This window comes from Hypanus sabinus, chromosome 19 (assembly GCF_030144855.1).
Source record: "Hypanus sabinus isolate sHypSab1 chromosome 19, sHypSab1.hap1, whole genome shotgun sequence".
NCBI lineage: Eukaryota > Metazoa > Chordata > Chondrichthyes > Myliobatiformes > Dasyatidae > Hypanus > Hypanus sabinus.
Window position 1 is genome coordinate 6,184,381 of NC_082724.1, and position 20,585 is coordinate 6,204,965.

The 20,585-nt window shown below is 43.8% G+C and overlaps 1 protein-coding gene across 2 annotated transcripts in view; it reads left to right on the forward strand.

The window, feature by feature from the left end:
* Positions 1-20,585, forward strand: part of tpra1 (transmembrane protein, adipocyte asscociated 1) — a 54,613-nt gene that overhangs the window by 23,102 nt on the left and 10,926 nt on the right. For both annotated transcript variants that reach the window (XM_059943945.1, XM_059943944.1), the window contains exons 2-6: positions 167-384; positions 9,096-9,228; positions 15,249-15,335; positions 18,621-18,693; positions 18,806-18,885. In XM_059943945.1, the coding sequence (XP_059799928.1) occupies positions 179-384; positions 9,096-9,228; positions 15,249-15,335; positions 18,621-18,693; positions 18,806-18,885 (579 nt within the window). In that variant the 5' untranslated portion in view covers positions 167-178. The remainder of the gene's footprint in view (positions 1-166; positions 385-9,095; positions 9,229-15,248; positions 15,336-18,620; positions 18,694-18,805; positions 18,886-20,585) is intronic.

Below are 20,585 nucleotides of genomic sequence, written 5' to 3' on the forward strand. Positions count from 1 at the left end.
CCACCTCCTTGGTGACAACAACAAGAAAAGAGGATGACCTGGGTGATGGGGGTCTTTAATGACAGATGCCACCTTTTTGAGGCATAGTTCATTGAAGATGTTTCTCTGTACCTGAGGGAAAGAATGGAAGCTGATGTTTAAAGAGGTGTTTTGTTTCTTTGGACAGGATTACACTGAAATGACATCCCTCTCATCTACGGTGAGGTTTGTGGTTTACAGTAACTCCACAACTGCTGTGCATAAAAATTCAACAGTGTCCATGGGCACCTCCTCAACAGCTTCAGTGCCTTGGCTAACCTCCTCAGCACCCACTGGCATGGCAGCCAACGTCACCCAGCCACACCAGTGCCTCATAGTACTCTTTGAAGATATCGGTGAATCAAGGTATGTTTATTTTTCGTTGCCTCTTCCTGTTTGTGGCTGACTAGGTGAGTATTGGGTGAAGGTTGAAGTTGTGTGGGTCTAACTAAATTCAAGGTTCAATATTGTCCAAAGTCATTTCCAGTATACAAGTGTAAAAACGATGAGATAATTGTTACTCTGGATCCGGATCACTGGCACCAGCTACCAAGGACATAAATACAGAAAGGGCAGTAACATCGTGAGGGATCCCACCAATTCTGCTTATGGACTGTTTCTCCCACTCCCATCAGGGAGGGGGCTACGTAGCATCCACGCCAGGATCACCAGACTCAGAAACAGTTACTTTCCCCAGGCAGTGAGGTTGATCAACACCTCCACCCACTAACTCCACCACTGCTTTATTATTGTCTATCAGACACCTTATGTAAAGCCTAGAGTCATTTTATGGACATATAACAAATCTATGTATGTAAGCTATCTTATGTATTTATATTTATTGATTTTTAAAAAATTATTATTGTGTTCTTTATCTTACTAAGTTTTTTTCCGATCTAGAGTAACAATGATTTTGTTCTCGTTTACATTTGTGTACAGGAAGTGAAATCAAACAATCTTGAATGTACATCGAAACTTACAGTGAAATGTGATGTTTGTGTCAATGAGCAACACAGTCCAATAATTGTGCTGGGGGCAGCCCACAAGTGTCGCCATGCTTCTGGCATTAGAATAGTGTGCTCACAACTTACTGACCCTATCCCATACAACTTTGGAAGTTTGAAAAGTATTTAAGCTACCTATGTACGATATTTATATTCAATGTGTTTTTTTTAATTATTGCATCCTTTATCTTTTGTGGGTTTTTTTGTGCTGCATCAGATCAGGAGTAACTATTATTTTGTTCCCCATTACACTTAGGTACAGGAAATGACATTAAACAATCTGAATCTTGATGTTGCACAAAAATGAACACAATAAGATAAAGAACATAATTATAAAAATGGAATAAATATATAAAAATAGCTTATATACATGGATTGATTATATGTTTATAAGGTGATGTTGGAGACAGGAGTGTCTCTACTTAAGGTGATTAATAAGAAACGATAAGTAGTGGTGGTGAAGGATGTGGAGGGGTGGGTTAGATAACAGAGACAAAATGGACACAGTTGACCAAGTGGTTCTCCTGTGCTACATCCAAGAATATTGATTCCATAAGACCACAAGACATGGGAGCAAAATTAGGTTATTCAACCCATCGAGTCTTCTCACCATTTGATCATGGTTGATTCATTATCCCTCTCAACCCCCGTTCACCTGCCTTCTCCCAGTAATCTTTGACAACCTTACTAATTACAAACCTATCTAAATATTTCCAATGACTTGGGAGGGTGAAGAAGAGAGGATGCCCTGGGTGGGTGGAGTCATTCATTCTGTTAGCTGGCAATGTGAGAAAATTATTCCTTATGCCTTTTTACTACTTTATTGCCTGTCCTGCTACTCTTGATACTTGTGGATACAGAGTCCGAAATCCCTTTGTTCCTGCCCACCACTCCATTCTGTCCAGTTTACTGCAAATTGCATTTTCCCTCGTGTATTGCCATTCGATTTTGCTGATGGTGGCATAATTGCAAATGGTGGAGCTATTCAATTCAGGAGAACTGGAGGCCAGATTCATACGCTCTGGACAGTCTCATTAAGGTCCTGGAGCTTTGTTGTGTAAAAACTTCTGAAGGGTTGTAGGAAGTACTTCCCCATGATAGAGTTGCCAAAAATCAAAGGAAATGGGAAAAGTGGTAAAAGGTTTATGACTGAACATAGGACTTAGAGCACTACAACACAGTACAGCCTCTTTTGCCCATGACGTGTTATCTTTTTAACATACTCTAAGATCAATCTAATCCTTGCCTCCAACAAAACCCTCCATTTGTAACACGCACAAGATGCTGGAGGATCTCAGCAGGTCAGGCAGGATCTATGAAAATGAACAGTCGACATTTTGGGTCAAGATCCTTCTTTAGGACTGGAAAGGCAGGAGGAAGATGCCAGAATAAAATGGTGGGAGGAGGGGAAGGAGGATAGCTAGAAAGGGATAGGTAAAGTCAGGTGGGTAGGAAAGATAAAGGTTTGGAGAGGAATGAATCTTATAGGAGAGGAGAGTGGACCATAGGAGAAAGGGAAGGAGGAGGGGACCTTGGGGAGGTGATAGGCAGATGAGAAGAGGTAAAAGGCCAGTGGATTAGAAGAAAAGGAGAGGGGAGGGGGAAGGGCTTTTCTTACAGGAAGGAAAAATCAATATTCATGCCATCAATTTGGAGGCTACCCTAAAATGTCCCTAATGTATCTGCCTCTACCACCACCCTGTCAATGCATTCCACACACCCATCATTCTCTGTGTGAAATACCTACCTGACAAAACCCCCCATATTTCCCTCCAATCGCATTAAAATTATGTCTCCTTGTATTTCCCCATGTCAGAGTTGTTTAATATCAAAATGAATGTGGTAGGAGATTTAAAAGTGATATGAGAAAGAATTTGTTTCACCCAAATGCAGTGCCTGAAGAGGGAACATGCTCCCACAATGTTTGAGAAATATCTGGTTCAGTTATTAAATCACATGGAAAAGACTACAGTAAGTGTTGGACATAACCTAGTCCTACACAAGCATACGTAGTTGTTGTGTATACGGTTGTTGTTTGCAAACACGAGGAAATCTGCAGATGCTGGAAATTCAAGCAACACACACAAAATGCTGGTGGAACGCAGCAGGCCAGGCAGCATCTATAGGGAGAAGTACAGTTGACGATTTGAGCCTGCTGCGTTCCACCAGCATTTTGTGTGTGATACAGTTTTTGTTGTTCCTTCTCGTGCCTTGTGGTGCAGCGGGTGGTATTTTTTGCCATTTCTGTAGCATTTTGACTTTTTTTACGAGGCCAAGTTGCTCAACCCAGCACGGATGGAAAGCGTGCAAGGAGCCGGCCAGACTTGAACTCGGGATCATTCACCTCGAAGGCCGGTACTGATGGCACTACACCGGCGGCCGGCTATGTATGCAGTACACAACGTGAAATTTGTACTCTTCACATGATCCATGAAACAAGAAACTCCATAGAATGAATGAAGGATACATCGAAGCCCTGAGGCCCACCCCTGCCCCCTCTCTTCACAGAAGCAGCAATACCACCTGTTAGCAACAGCAGAAGCCCCAAAAGAGTCCTTGATCCAGAACCATCAAATACTACTGCCCACAAACCAGCAAGGTATTACTTTGAACTTTAAAGGTACAGAAAGTGATAGGAAAAGGGACGAGTGTAGATGGATAGCAGATAGCTGGTGTGCACATATTGACTGAATGGCCTTTTTCTGAGTCATGTGACTCTGCGAGAAACATGGGAGGCAAGGCTGTGGAAGAACTTGAAAACAAGAATGGAATTCTGAAATTGAGGTTTTTGGTTGTACTCAGTAAAGGAAACACCTGGTCTCTCACTAATCTGATAGTTCAACAGAAACTTAATCCTAAGGCGGGGGTCGGCAACCCGCGGCTCTTTCATCTCTGTGCTATGGCTCCCCATGGTTTGTTAGTTTTTGAAATGTAATTCGAAATTTGAAGATTATGGTGATCTTGTACAATCTAAAAACGTTGTGGAGACCCCATTTCCTGGCACATCCGAACCGGCTCACAATTAGCCAGCGTTCCGGCTAAGGGAGATAGCCTACGGGGGTTTGTGAGTACGTGTCTTTTGGAGCATCCGTGCCCACGGGGACGGGTTGAGGGAGGCTTTAAAGCAAGGCTGTTTAGTTCGAACAAAGTTACCTTTGACTGCAGTGTCTTTATTTTAGCGCTGCATGTAGCACTACACCGCTACAATGTGTTTTTTATCGCTATTAATATACATCACCACTGCCAATGCCTGACACCCGCCAGTGCGCGCTTTCTTTTAATTCTTCGATCCAAGGTAGGCTAACTATGGAGTAACCTTCAACCCAACGTCTTTTTTTTGGAGTTCAAAATGTTTTTGTTGCATGCAGAAATGTAACCGTTTTCTCTGCAGGAGTTCATCAATTTCATAAATGCAACACATTATAGTTTGTTCATACATAGCATAAAGGCAAAAAAAAAACCGTTGTATGCAGTGTTATTTCATTTTAAATGTCAAACGGGTTTTGTGGCTCCCAGTGTTTTCTTTTCTGTGGGAAATGGGTCCATATTGGCTCTTTCAGTGGTAAACGTTGCCGACCCCTGTCCTACGGAAATAGCATGAAGACAGCTGCACAAGACCTTTCAACGGTGTCTTCAACTGCTTCCTAATTGAACCTTCTGCCCCCAAGAAGCATTCAAGTGACATTAAGTGCTTCCATGTGGGAAGTTTATCAGAGCACTGATAAGTTTCTACATAGAAGCATTTAGGGCTACTTTATGACCTTGGTTTTGTATCTGTGTGCCCTGGAGGTGCATTTCCCCAATCTGGACGAGCGTGGAACTGGAGGATTATTTGTTACCTGTACAGTGAAATGTGTCATTTGCATCGGCAGTCGACACAGTCCGAGGATGCGCTGGTGGCAGTCCGTAAGTGTCACCATGCTCTGGCGCCTATATAACCTACCCACAGCTTTCTAATCCTGAGCTATGTGTCTTTGGAATTTGGAATATTTGTTCCAGAAAGCAGCAATTTAATAAAACTCTCTGTGTTGCCTGGCGAGCTACTGAATTACTCTTCATACATTCTCTCTCTAAGTTCAATTCCCTTTAATGGATTTTGGAATTGATTTGTGCTTTTAAAGCCCTGGGGACCAGGGAAAGCACTGCTGAATTGCCTAAAACGCCATGGTAGGTTAGCGGTTAGCACAATGCTTTTACAGCTTGGAGTTCAGAGTTGAATTCCAGCGCCGTCTGTGAGTTTGTATGTTCTACCCACGTAAGCTGCATGAGTTCTGCCCGGATCTGGTCTCCTCCCACAGTCCAAAGATGTACCGGTTACTAGGTGAATTAGTCATTGTAAATTGTCCTATGATTAGGCGAGTGTTAAATAGGTAGGTTGCTGGGGGGTGCGGCTGTTGGGCTGAAAGGGCCTGTTCTGCACTGTATCTCTAAATAAATAAATATATAATTCTGCCATGCATGACTTTATTCACTTTCCTTCATAGTCCAGCTTCTTGGCACAGTTTCTGCTTGTAAGGCAGAAAGTAAATCGCTTGTTGATGAAGGGATGCTTGCTTCTCGGCCTCTGTTTTAATTGTTCGTTTGATCTATGTTCTCTGATCTCTCGCTGAGACTGGCAACTCCTGCGATGCCACTGGTGCCAAATTTTATCAGTCTCTGCCGTTCGTTTGGGTTCATCAGTTGCCTGTTACACGGGAACAGCTCGATCTCCGCATCGCACTGTCCTGGCTCGCGTGTCACGTAGACAGCTGGGATGCAACGTCCATGGTTGACCCTGATGAACAGAGGGCCTCAGTTTCTCACTGATTCTATTGCACTTCTTTGTTCCGGGTCAGAAGAGCCTGTTGTGTGCTGTATCTCTAATTAAGTTAGTAAATAATTGATGAATCTCAGGATAGCTTATGGTGACATATACGTACTTTAATAATAACTTACGTTGAACTTTGATCAATGTTCCCCACTCCACCACTGTGGTTTCGTTGCATCCCTCTTCGGGCTGTAGGAGCCATGCATCTGTTTATGATGTTTATTATGGTAACTAGTCACGTGAGTGGGGTGTGGAAAAAGTGGAGGGAATAAGTTATGTGTGTTACGAATGTGCCACAGCTCTGAGGGACCGAAGGGTACAAAGTAGCCCCCTCCTTTGTGAGAATCGCAAGATTGCTATTAATTCAGGTCTGGGACCCAGGAAATGAGAGAGAGAGATGTCCAGAATACACAGGTTTGGAATGTGTCCTGGCCTCCAAAAGGCGGAACCATTGATACCGGCTATTGTCTCTTGGAGACGGAATTGTGTATTGAGTACTGTACTATTCATTGAAGCCCTCAGGGAATGACCAGAGTGGGCTGGTTGAGGGATTGCATCGTCCCAACCTGATTGACATCTGAGACCCCGTGAATAAGGATAAAAGAGGGTCTGGGGAACAACCCCTTCAGACGCACCAGGAGAAACGTATGAGACCGGTGGGGGCTTGTGTGTGTCCATCCTTGCCCGGATGACAAGTCTCCCATGGAACGGCTTCGCTAAAGGACGAATACGGATCAAGATCGGATAAAGGAAAAGCCGGCAAGTTTCAAAAATCTGTCTCTCTCTCCAACCAAACAGCTGCAGCCTGAATGAACTGAGTGACTTTTATATTTCCATCGGACAATACATTATCCCCTAGAGAACGATAGAGCTTATTTCTTAGTGATTATTATTATACCCACACTTTTAGATTTAGTATTGATGATGTATGTTATCTGTATGTTTGTATTGATATTATTTTTGTGTATTTTTACTAATAAGTACTGTTAAAAATAGTACCATCAGACTTCAACGGACCTCTCTATCTTTGCTGGTAAGTGACCCAGTTACGGGGTTCGTAACATGTGTTCTTGCTTATTTTGTTGCAGCTTGTAGTTTGGGACCACGGAGATCATCTTTGCTGACTACTGAGATAATGCTGAGATACAATAATCCTTAATGGCATTTTTCCTAATTACTAATGAAGGATTGAATAAAGGGTTTGATCTTTGGAGAAATTGTTGGTGTTGCGAGTGTGTCACACACGTATAACAGTCTGTATGTTATACGCGTGCCAGCGTCAACTGTTTTTTAAATTTTGGATTAGTTTTGCCATTACAAGACTTGGCAGGTTGTTGCATTCTGAAGTCACTCTCCAAGTGACTGTCATTGAGACAGGATCCCGAGCAACAGTGGCTTGATGACTAACCAAGGGACATCATTTTCTGCCCATATGTAATCTTCTGACCAGGGGAGTATCACACTCTGATAAGCGCTTCGGAATGGAGCTGATTTCCTTTCTTAGGTCCTTTCCAAGATTGAGGGAAGATTTTGGAGTCACAAAAAGTACAGCACAGAAAGAGGCCCTTCAGCCCATCTAGTCCGTGAAGAGCCATTTAAACTGTCTACTTCCATCGACCTACACTCACACCATAGCCCTCCATACCCCTACCATCCAAGTACTCTTCAGCATTGAAATTGGGTTGACATGCACCACTTGGGCTGGCAGCTCGTTCCGCAGTCTCACATCCTAGTATCTTATTCTGGAGAAAATCTGGGACCGAATCTCAGCATCAAACTCAAAGTTGAGTTGAGTCATTTGCACAAGTACATGTTTGTACAGATGAAATAAAAAACCTACTTGTAGCAGCATCACATGTACATTCCATGCTGTACTTCTAAATTTAAAAAATACACGGAGCATTAGATACACAACACTCACTAAAGCATAAATTAACAACATAAACTGTGAAAAATTAGACAAGAAAGAACACATTTAGAACAAAATAAGTCAGTTGCAGTGATTACGATTGTGCCGGTTGGCACAAGAACTGAATGGTTGAAGGGAAATAGCTGTTCTTGAACTTGGTGGCGTGGGACTTTGGGTTTCTGTACCTCCTGCTACTGGTAGCTGTGAGAAGATGATATGGCCCAGATGGTAGATGGGGGTGGGGGTGGGATGGATGTATTGAGCAGAGTCCTTTGACTGGACCAAGCTCAACTTTGTGTTGTGCATCCCTACCAAAACAAAGGGCATTAGCAAGCCCATCACATTGAGGGCCTGCACTGTCAGAGGTACTGACTTAGAGATGAGATATTTAATTGAGCAACACACACACACAATGTTGGAGGAACTCAGCAGGTCAGGGAACGTCTAGAACATAGATTAGTACAGCCCTTCAGCCCACCTTTCATTTACTTTATCTAACCCTTCCCTCAGACATAGCCCTCCATTTTTCTTTCATCCATAAATATTTTCTTTCACCTCTTAAAGAGCCTCTTACAGGGAAAAGGCAGGAGATCAGGGCTGAGAGGGGAAATAGATCAGCCATGATGAATTGGCAGAGCAGACTCGATGGGCCAAATGGCCTAACTCTGCTCCTATATCTTATGTTCTTAAATGTCCCTAATGTATCTGCCTCTGCCACCACCCTCAGCAGCACTTTAAATGCACCCCACCGCTTTGTGTAAAAACATACCTCTGATATCCCCAATGTAGATTCCTCCAATCACCTTTAACCTCTTGCATTAGCTATTTCCACCCTGGGGAAAGGTCTGTGGCTATCCACTCTGTTTGTGCCTCTTATCATCTTATACCCATCTATTAAGTCACCTTTCATCGTCCTCACTCCAAAGAGAAAAACCCTAGCTCATTCAACCTGTCCTCATGAAACATGCTGTCTAATCCAGACAAATCACCTCTACACCCTCTCTAAAGCTTCTGCATGCGACCAGAACTGAACACAATACTCCAAGTGTGGTCTAACCTGGGTTTTATAGGGCTGCAATGCTCTCGAACTCAGTATCCTGACTAATGAAGACCAGTGCTCTGTATGCTTTCTTAACTGCAGTGGATGCAGGGGAAGGGGAATCTGGGAAGGCGACATGCTCTCTAATCCTGGCATCTTTCCGATGGAGGAAAATGAATCATAGACGTTTCAGGCCAAGAGCTGGTGAAGTTCCCCCAACAATTTTGTGTGTTTTGTGTGAAGCAGGTGATTCATTGTACTTATGTGTGTTTGTTCCCTTCTTCCACCCTCCACCCCTTCCCACTTCTCGCCCGACAGGGTTCGGTTCTGGGATGTCTTCCTCCTGATCCCCAACGTGCTTTTCTTTACGTTTTTGCTCTGGAAGCTTCCATCGGCTCGAGCGAAGATCCGTGCCACATCGAGCCCCATCTTCACCACGTTCTACATACTGGTAAGTTCTCTGCAATTAACTCACAGGCTGGTGCAATAAATGGCAGAATTCAATGATAACCTGGTGAGTTAAAGGGTCTGATCCACAGGCCTGTATCTCGTGTACAACCTGGGATCATTTCCACTTGCACCCCATCCCATCCATAAGTTCAAAGATTCAAAGTACATTTATTATCAATGTCTGTGTGCAGTATACAACCCTGAGATTCGTCTTCCCACAGACAGCCACGAAACAAAGAAACGCCGTGGACATGAAGGAAAACATCAAACACCCACGGTCAAAAAAAGAACAAAGTGCGCAAACACAAAAAACAAGCAAATGACGCAGAGTATTAAACACCAAACTGCAAAATCCTTGAAACAGTCTAGGAATGTTCAGTTGAGAACAGCCCAGTTCAATATAGTGCTGTGTCGTTCATTGACTGTAGACTGCACCAATCAAACCTTGCCTGAGGCTCAATACCAGATGACATAGTAGCAGCAACCTTCCATTGATAAATTAAATTGATTTTATTTCTTACATCCTTCATAAACACAAGGAGTAAAAATCTTTACATTACGTCTCCATCTAAATGTGCAATTTATAGTAATTTATGATAAATAGTATGTACAGCAGGATGGTCAATATAATGTAGAAGTATAGTTGCATCAGCATGAATTAATCAGTCTGATGGTCTGGTGGAAGAAGCTGTCCTGGAGCCTGTTGGTCCTGGCTTTTGTGCTGCAGTGCCGATTTTCAGATGGTAGCAACTGGAACAGTTTATGGTTGGGGTTACAGATGTGCTGGGCTGTCAGCTGAATTCCTCCAGCATTTTTCTTTCTACGTCAGATTCCAGTTTCTTCATTCTTTTGTATCTCCGTTTTAATATTCTTGATTTAAGATTCTGACCCCTTTTTTCAGCCAAATTGTTTTTCCACCAAGTCAAGATGGCACCAGTAAACAGTGCTACCTCAGGCAACATCTTCCAGATAGTCCACAGAACTGTTCCTTTCACATCTTTTATGTCTTTTTCTTCTAAATGTGGTTCTGGTGCTGTTGGAGCCTGCAATCTACAGTTTAGAGGTGTGTTTTTGGGTTGACTGAGCGATCTGGCACTTTGCTGTCTCCAAGAAGATTCCAGGAGGCCTCGAGACCAAGGAGTTAGGAGATAGGGTGTGAGTCAATCAACAAATCCATTTCTCTCTGATTAAACTGGCAAGGAAGATTGAACCATTGAGGCAAATGTGGAAGGCGAATGGGTGTTCAGAGCTGTCTACCAGCCTCTCGCTCACTGCTGCTGGAGGGAGGTGTCTGGTTGTGAGGTTCTCAATCTCTCCTCTTGCTTGCTGCTCCCAAGGGAAGGTCCCTGTTGTACAAGTGGTCCCTCTCTCCCTCGAGGCTGTGGAGGATGGTTCTGCGTCTGCGGTTTATTGATTGGCCTGTTTGGGTTTTATGTTTTGTATTCCATGGTTTTCGCTCATTGTTTCTGGTTGCTGTTTACGCTATTTGCATTTCAATGTTTGGGGTGAGGTTGGTGTTCTGTTGCCATTTGCATCGTTCGTCTTTTTGTGCATGGGGGGTGTTTGATGTTCTTGTTTACATTTGCGCAATTTTTTTTGCTGGGGAGGATGTTGACGTTCTTCTGTGAATAGCTTCCATAGCTTTCTTTGTTTTGTGGTTGACTGGAGAAGACAGATCTGAGGGTTGTATACTGCATACATAACTTTGATTATAAATGTACCTTGAACCCTGAAGTCCCAACAACCCACAGCTGGACCATAGCCCTCCATACCCCTCCCATCCATCTACTTATCCAAACTTCACGTAAACGTTGCAATCAAGCCCACATCCTCCACTTCCGCTGAAAGATTGTTACACACTCTCAACAGTGTGAAGAAGTTAACCCTTGGGTTCCCCATAAATAGTTCACCTTATACCCTTAACCTATGGCCTCTAGTTCTAGGTCTTGCCCAGTTTTAGTGGAAAACACCCTTGCTTGCACTCACTCTATCTATACCTGCCATCGACGTCAGAATATAAAGGTTGGGGAGGGAAAGGAGGATAGCTAGAAGATGATAGGTGAAGCCAAGTGGGTAGGAAAGGTAAAGGGCTGGAGAGGAAGGAACCTGATAGGAGAAGAGAATGGACCATAGGAAGAGGGGACCCAGGGAAGTGATAGGCAGGTGAGAAGAGGTAGAAGGCCAGAGTGGGGAATAGAAGAAGAGGGGAAGGGGAGGGAAGTCGATATTCATGCCATCAGGTTGGAGGCTATCTAGACGGAATATAAGATGTTGCTCCTCCACCCTGAGGGTGGCATAAGACGAGTCTGTGGACCGAGTGTGAGGTTGGAATAGTAACTTCTGTGACAAACGAAGGGGAAGAGTCGAGACTGTGAACCAAAGCTGAGGTACAGCGTGTAATGAGGGCATTTGGACCTCCCAGCTGGTGATGTGACTGACAGAATGGACATCTTCTCCCAGGTGGTGGTGAATCCCTGGAACCCGCTGTCCACAGGGTTGCTGGAGGTGGATCATTTCATTCACGATTCAAGACTGTTCAATGTCATTTCCAGTGCACAAGTGTAAAGGAGACAAAACAATTGTTATTCGGATCTGCAGCAGCTCAATAAAAGTACAATAAGATAAAGAACATGACAATAGTAAGTAAATTAGATACAGTACTGGGCAAAAGGGACATATATACAGCCAGGGTGCCCAAGACTTTTGCACAGTACTGTAGTAATGTTATGTATTGCACTGTTCTGCTGTCACAAAAAAACAAATTTCATAACATATGCAAGTGATTGTAAACCTGATTCTGATGAGGGTCTCTATTGTGGACTGAGAGTGGGAAGGGGGCAGGGGGAGGGGAATCATGGTTGGGAAAAAGGGGAAGAGAGAGGTGAGGGAGCAGGACGCTAGAGGGGAATTCTGTAATGATCAATAAACCAGTTGTTTAGAATTAAATGACCTTGCCTGGTGTATCTGCCTCCCCTCCCCACTCCTGGCACATCTTCTCTGCCACCTGTCCCACACCACTCCTGTAGTTCTCCTCCCTCGCGATCCCCAGCATACTTTGCTCCCGCCAGATTTACAAACCCACTCTCCGCTCTACTGTGCAAAAGTCTTAGGCACCCTAGCTATGTATATGTGCTGACGTAGCTTGCATAGTATTGTATAAATAGCTCATATACATTGATGATATGTCCATAAAGTGACGATAGGCACAGGAGTATCTGTACATAAGGTGACTGACAGAAAATGATAAAGTAGTGGTGGGGTAGATTAGGGGGTGGAGGTGTTGATCAGACTTGCTGCTTGGGGAAAGGAACTGTTTTTGAGTCTGGTGGTCCTGGTGTGAATGCTACATAGCCTCTTCCAGATCGGAGTAGGACAGTCATGAGTAGGGTGGGTTCCTTCACCCTTTTCCAGCACCTTTCTGGATATATTGACACATTTTTGATGACGATAGAAGAGGAATTGAGGGGTCTCAGCATGAACCACTGATATTCTCCTCAGCCTGACCTGCTGAGTTCCTTCAGCATTTTGTGTGTGTGTTGCTCTGGATTTCCAGCATCTGCAGAATCTCTTGTGTTCAGGAAAGAGTTGGTCGAGCAGTTTGTGAGGTGATTCAGCAGGGACGAGAATTTACGTGATTGTCCTCAATCAACTTTAGAAAGAGTGAGTCATTCCTCACTGGAGTGCGAATGAACAACAGCTGGAGGTGCAAAATTTTGTTCAAAGACAAGGAACCAGTCGCACCCTGTGAAACATTCCTAGGCCCAGCTCTAACACACACAAAATGCTGGAGGAACTCAGTAGGTCAGGCAGCATCTTTGGAGAGGAGTAAACAATCGACATTTCGGATCAAAACCCTTCATCAGGACTGGAAAGGAAGGGGGAAGAATCCAGAATAAGAAGGTGGGGGAGGACAGGAGTACAAGCTGGAAGGTGATTGGTGAGACCAGGTGAGGGGGGAAGGTAGGAGGCGGGGAGGGGGAAGGATGAAGTAAGAAGCTGAGAGCTGATAGGAGGAAAAGGTAAAGAGCTGAAAATAAAGGAATCTGACAGGAAAGGAGAGTGGATCATGGGAGAAAGGGAAGGAGGAGGGGAACCTGAGGGATGTAATGGGCAGGTGAGGAGAAAGGAAGGAGTAAGAGGGGAGCCAGAAAGTGGAATGGAAAAAGAGAGGAGAGGGAGGGTGAGAAATTACTGGAAATGAGAGAGATTGTCAGGTTGGAGGCTTCCCGGAGGGAATATGAGGTGTTTGCCCCTCCAACCTGAGGTAGAGTAGACCATGCTAACTGTGTTTTCTGTGCTGAATTTGAAGCAGTGAAGTCTTAAAGGAAGGGACTTTGCATCTATGTAAAGAGCAAGGTCATGCTGTCGACAAATGGTGATGTCTTGTAGGCGGCTCACAACAGTAAATACACTCACTCTGAGCTGCGAGTGCTACAGTCTGCAGCCTGTAATTTCCCTTTAAGGGATGTACTTTTGATCTGACTAAACAAACAGGTGCTTTTGTGATCTCCTGGGGGAGTATCTGAACTAGACTCTTGAGAGTGTCAGTACGGCTGAGCAGCCACTGCTGGGGGTGGATGCTGTGGCGAGGCCTGTTAGCGGAAACGGAACCTGTGCTTGGCTCCATTAAAACATTGTCGAGGCCGAGAGTGAAATACCAACAATTGTTCAGCACCATCTGCCTGCGTTTGACTTGCCCTCTTCCCACCACCACCGTCAGGCGGGAGGTGCGGGAGTCTTGGGTCCCACACTGCTGGTTCTGGAGCAGTTGTTACCCTGCAGACATTGGCCTCCTGGACTGGCTTCACTCGCCTTAATGCTGAACAGGCTCTGCAGCCTGTCGACTCACTTCGGGTCATACAGCTCATGTTATGGTAGAGTAATATAATTAGTGGAAACGTACATAGTTAACAACCACCAACATTGAGTTGGGGTTCACTTTCAGAGGCTGGTCTGATGCGATGACACATTACATGAAGTCCTTTTACCACTACAGCTTTTCTTAAACATAAAACACTTCTACCATTTTATTTGCAAAAACTTACATTACTTGTTTACTTTTTTTCGCTATTTGCGCCATGTCCTCCTTTGCACATTGGATGGGTGGTGATCTTTATTATGTGTGGGTTTTTTTTGTTAAATCCATTGTGTTTCTTTGTTTTGCATGTGCCTGCAAGAAGATGAATCTCAAGGTTGTATGTGGTATACATAGTTTGATAATATATTTGAACTTTGAGCAGGTTGTTAAAGCTGCTGTGCTGACATCTCTCACCAACGTGGACAAAGAGAGCAAAATTTTCTTCTTCCAAGTCTCCCATCACGTTTCCTCATACTGATCTGATGTAGTGGTAGTAGTTGTGCAATCATTCGAGTCAAGGATGATCTCCTCAGGCAGGGGCTCCCAAACCCCTCAGTTTAATGGTAGGGACCCATGGCATAAAAGAGGTTGGGAACCCCTGTCCCAAAGGGTTGTATATTGATGGGTCCTCAATGGCTGCAGAGGCCAATCCCGGATGTTAGTGTGGATTCCCTTTATGGAGAATGCCTGTGCGTGACATTGTTTAACACGGGAAGGCTGATGTACAGGCGCCACCACCATTAGGTCATTAGCCGAGGTGGTCTCTGGACCCCATCTTGGGAATCACTGCACCACATGGTCCTTGACATTTGGAGCAACACACACAAAATAACTCAACAGATCAGGCAGCATCAAAGGAGGGGACTAACCCGTCGACGTATTGGGTGAGACTCTTCATCAGGTCCTCGTAAGCAAACAGTGAAATGCGCTGTCTGTATCAATGGCCAGGGAAGTCCGGGAGTGTGCCAGGGCAGCCCACAGGCGTCGCCATGCCTCCAGTGCCAACGTAGCATGCCTGCAGCTTACTGACCCTAACCCATATGACTTTGGAATCCAACTGAACCTCGATTGCTGGCGCTGTAAAGCTTTACGCTAACTACCAGTCTATTGTGCTTTATGAGTTACAGAGTGTACATAACCTAACGGAGCAATTTCTTCTGCAGGTCTTTGTCGTGGCAATGGTAGGCATCGCACGGGCAGTAGTTTCCATGACAGTCAGTGCATCCACTATCGCCGTAGTAACAGATAAGGTAGGTGAAAGAATGCTATTTCTGTGGAAGTGAAAGTTCTTCAAGCACAGGTTGGTGAATTCAATGTGAAAGTTCTACAATTTTGCTCCCAACAAGGTTGCCTCACCCTTGTGGTTCTGCTCTGAGATTAGAATAGTCTAGATTTATTTATTAATCACAAGCACGTACATTGAAACATTCAGTTCTTGGGGCTTGCAGTCCTCAATCGCCGGGGATTATTGACCTCTGACTTTGGAGTGCTCTGACCCCTGGCGCCTTCCCCTTTTAGGGACATCTGGAGGTAGAGGCCCAAAGGCCCCAAGTCTGAAGTGAGAGTCCCAACGTCTGCGTGTCCAGGCCAGGGACTGAAGGTCCAATGTCTACAAGTCAAGGGCCAGTGACTGGAGGTTGGGGGGCCCAGTGTCTGCAAATCTGAGAGTCCGGGGCCTGGAGGCAGCCTGTTCCGGGTCAGAGGCCTGTCTGAGTGTGAGTGGGTGGGAAAGGAGCTGGTTTTGTTGCTGCTGTTGTAGCTTGTGTTGTTCGGTGAACATTGTGGCACGGACACTGCAGAGGATAGTAAAAACCGCCAAGACGGAGTCCCCTTCCCTCCTATTTGTGTCATTTATTGGGAGCATTGTAGACGAAGGCCCCGAAGCACTATTGAAGATCCTGACCATCCGTCCCACAATCTGTTTGACCCTCTGCCATCAGGAAGGAGGTACAGGAGCATCAGAACTAGGACTGCCAGACTGGGTAACAGCTTCTTCCCTCGGGCTGTGAGACTAATGAAAACCTAGCCACCATTGAGGTCTCGTCACCAGGACAGCGACTGTTTACTGTTTACCTGTGCGGTGTACTTCTTTCATTTTTGAATAATTATTAGCTTATTTGTGGTAATACTTTGTTTTATGTGCTGTGTGTGATACATATTTTGTAGTTGCACCGTGGTCCAGAGGAATATTGTTTCATTTGGTTGTATATACGTAGTCAGATGACAATAACCTTGAACTGGAACTTGATGCTATGTTGGCGCTGTAATGTGTGGTGACACTTGCAGGCTGCCCTCAGCACATCCTTGGGTGTGTTGTTTGTTAACACACACGACACATTTCACTCTACATTTTGATGTACATGTGATATATAAATCTGAATCTGAACCTGACTGGGTGAAAGGAGCCCTGTTGTTTCCTTGAATCACTTTTAAACTCTGAAACTATCAATCCAAAATGGGGAGTGACCTTTAGTGTGGAGACAAGACAATAATTATTCTCTGTTCAAAATGTTTCTTTAGTGTAGTACCGAATTAGTTTAGTTTAAGATGATACTCCTTCACTGTTTTTCCCTGAATCCAGGGGGATCTTTGTTTTAATATGGGGAATAGGTTTTGTTTTCTTCCTGGATAAAAGCTCTAAATGAACCACAGGTTAAATGACATAGATAAGGTGCATGGTGGCAGACTTTTCCACAGGTTAGGGGAGTCCAACACTAGGGCTATACGTTTAGGGCAGGGGTTCCCAACTTGCTTAATGGTATTGGTCTATGGCGTAAAAAAAGGCTGGGATCCCCTGGTTTAGGGTGAGAGGGGAATGATTTAAAAGGGATCTCACACAACCAAGTTCAGAAACAATTATTACCCCTCAACCATCAGGTTCTTGAACCAGAGGGGGTAAATTCACTCCACTTCACTCGCACAGTTTGTTGCCTTTCGCACACTGGTTGTCTGCCCTGTTGGGTGGGGTCTTTCATTGATTCTATTATAGTTATTGGATTTACTGAGTATGCCCACAAGAAATTGAATTTCAGGGTTGTATATGGTGACATATAATTGGGTATATACAGTATGATGTACTTTGATATAAATTTACTTTGAATTTTTGAACTTTGAAGAACAACGTCACCCGGTGAATTGTCCTTGATACAATGGTATCCATTAAGAGGCACTTGGATAGGTGTATGGAGTGGTGAGGCTTGGAGAGAAATGGGCTGAAATAGGAAATAGGGTCTATTGCAGTCTTGGGTGTATATATGTTCCCAGGTTACCTGTACACATCTGTAAACTATCCTAACCTGTATCCTCTCTTGCCTGGGTTGACTGCACACTGACTGTAAACTATTCTTGCTGGCACATTGTCTTAACCCTTGCCTTGCCATGTCTTCCACAGCATTACATATGTGTTACATATTCACATGATTTACCATTTCAGACCTCAGTAGGTGGTGGTATGACTGAAGATGGTAGGATGGTAAAGCTTTAACGACTTGACACATCAGAATCAGAATTATGTTTGCTGTCACTGGCATATGCTGAGAAATTTGTTGTTTTGCCATAGCAGTAAATTGTAATATATAATAATAAAAAAACCTATGCTATAATTAGAAGTATATATAAAAATTAAGTAAGTTATGCAAAAGAAATGAAAAAGTGAGGTCATATTCATGGGTTCATTGTCTATTCAGACATCTGATGTGGAGGGGAAGAAGGTATTCCTGAAAGGTTGAGTGTGCATCTTCAGGCTCCTGTACCACCTCCTTGATGGTAGCAATGAGAAGAGGGTTCATCCAGGGTGATGGAGGTCCATAATGATGGATGCCTCCTTTTCAAGATGTAATGGATACTGGGGAGGCTGGTGCTTATGATGGAACTGACTGAGTTTACAACTTACTGCAACTTTTTCCGATCCTGTGCAGACGCCCCTTCACACCAGTGATGAAACCAGATAGAATTCTCTCCACAGTACATCTGTAGAAATTAACAAGCATCTTTGGTGACATAGCAGTTCTCCTCAAACTCCTAAAGAAATACAGCACTACCGTACCTTCTGTGTAATTGCATAATGTGCTGGGCCCAGGATAGATCCTCAGAGATGTTGACACCCAAGAACATCTGATAGAAACTGCAAAATATTTTGAGGAGTTCATGTTGGGAATAGTATAATCAGGAGTAGGAACCATCTTAAAAGTTTCTTCCCTCAGACAGTTAATCTGATCAACCATTGCAGTTAGTCTCTCTTCACCCTCCTCTATATATTACCCGGTACTGCACTGTGCTGTAAACACTTTAAACCACAGTTTATAATGCTGTTTACATTGTAATTACGTGCTGGTATTTATGAATTTACCCACATTTTATTCCCTATCCATACTTTAATCTCTAACTTTATTTTTATATAATTCTTTACTCTTTATAATTGCTGAATGTGTTTTTGTAGTATGTTGTGCCAACGCACCACAGCAATACTTACAAATGTATATGAGGAATGAAGTTGAGCCTTGAAATGATATTCCCGGTTGATATTTCCCTTTTAGGTTCTCTGGGAGATTTCGCGTTTCTTTTTGCTGGCAACCGAACTGAGTGTGATCATCCTAGGCCTGGCGTTTGGTAAGTCACGGATTTTATCCACGTCTACGTCAGAATGTCACCCTGAATTTGTGTAAATACCATTACTTAACCATATCTACATGAGTCTTTGTTTCATTCTCCCTGGACTTAGGGCACCTTGAAAGTAACTCGAGCATCAAACACGTGTTGAGTATAACGACTGTTCTCGCTCTAGGATACTCGATAACACAGGTCTGTCTGAATATTCTTGTCTTCCGTGTACAGTATAAATCCGTACTTCTTCGGTCAGAGCTCTATGTGTGGCAGCTGTCCCTGAGACAGAAGATCATAGATTTTCACTCTCATTTAAGTGATACAAAAGGATTAAAAAGATCTTTAATTAGATCATAAGACATGAGTTAATTAGGCCATTCAGCCCATCAAGTCTGCTCTCCCATTTTATCATGGTTGATTTATTATTCCTCAGTAACCCATTCTCCTGTCTCTTCCTCATTAACCTTTTGTTTTGATGCCCTTACTAATGAAGAAACTGTCAACCTTGGTTCTAAATATACTCAATGACCTGACCTCTACCACCGTCGCTGGCAATGAATTCCACAGATTCACCATCCTCTGACTAATGAAATTCCTCATCCTTGCTCTAAAGGGACGTCCCTCTATTTTGAGACGGTGCCCTCTGCTCCTGGACTCCCCCACTATAGGAAACATCCTTTCCATGTCCTCCCTATCTGGGCCTTTCAATATTTGATAGGTAAGCCTGTTCAATTATCATTGTCACACGATCATAAGGTTCGGGAGCAGTTGTTACCCTACAACCATTGGGCTGTTGAACCAGCTTGGATAACTTCACTCACCTCAATGCTGAACTGAATCCTTAATCATGGACTCACTTTCAAGGACTCTTCAGCTCATGTTCTCAGTATTATTCCTTTGATTATTTATTATTTACATGACTTGTCGTCTTTTGGTTATTTGTCAGTCTTTTTTATTTATAGTTTTTTATAAATTCTATCGTATTTCTAAGTTCAAAGTAAATTTATTATCGAAGTATGCAAATGTCACCATAATTTGAGGTTTATTTTCTTGAACACATTTACAGAATAATAAAGAAATACAAAATGAATCTTGGTAGTATGTGGCGACATATATGTACTTTGATAACTAAATTTATTTGTCTTAACTGGTACATCCATGTGAAGTGCATAGTTTGTGTCAAATCATATCAGTGAAGATTGTGCTGGGTAGCCTGTAGGAGTCACCCTACTTCTACCAGACCCACAGCACACTAACCCTAACCTGTACGTCTTTGGACTGTGGGAGGAAACCCATGAGGTCACTTGGAAAAGGTACAAACTCCTTACGAACAGCAGTGGGGACTAAACCCCGATCCTACAGCTGACACTTTAAAGTGGGGTGCTAACAACCACACTATTGTTCCACCCAGCCTGACTTGACCCTTCAGTACAGTGCCAGTGGAGTGCAGCATTGCTTTTCAGACATTGCCCAGTCCAAAAGGTAAATATATAAAGTTGTGTATTCAAAGAATTAAATGGGTTTCTCTTGGAATCCCGCCTTCTACTAGTTTCCCTCTAAATTGCACACCTGTCTGTTGAGTTGGCTACTGGATCTGGTGCAGTTGGTGCGGTCTCCTCTGCATCAGTGAACCAGACATTGATTGGTTGACCACTCCACCGAGCAACTTACTCCGCCAGCCACAAGAGTCGGGATTTCACAATGGCCGTCCATTTTAATATGACTCCCCATTCCCATTCTGACATGTCTGCCCAAGGCCTCCTCTACGACTGCAATGAGGCCACACTCAGGTTAGAGAAGCAACGCTTTATATTCCATCTTGGTAGCCTCTAACCTGATGGCATGAACATCGGTTTCTCCAACTTTCAGTTATCTCTCCCTCACCTCCTTCTGTCTTT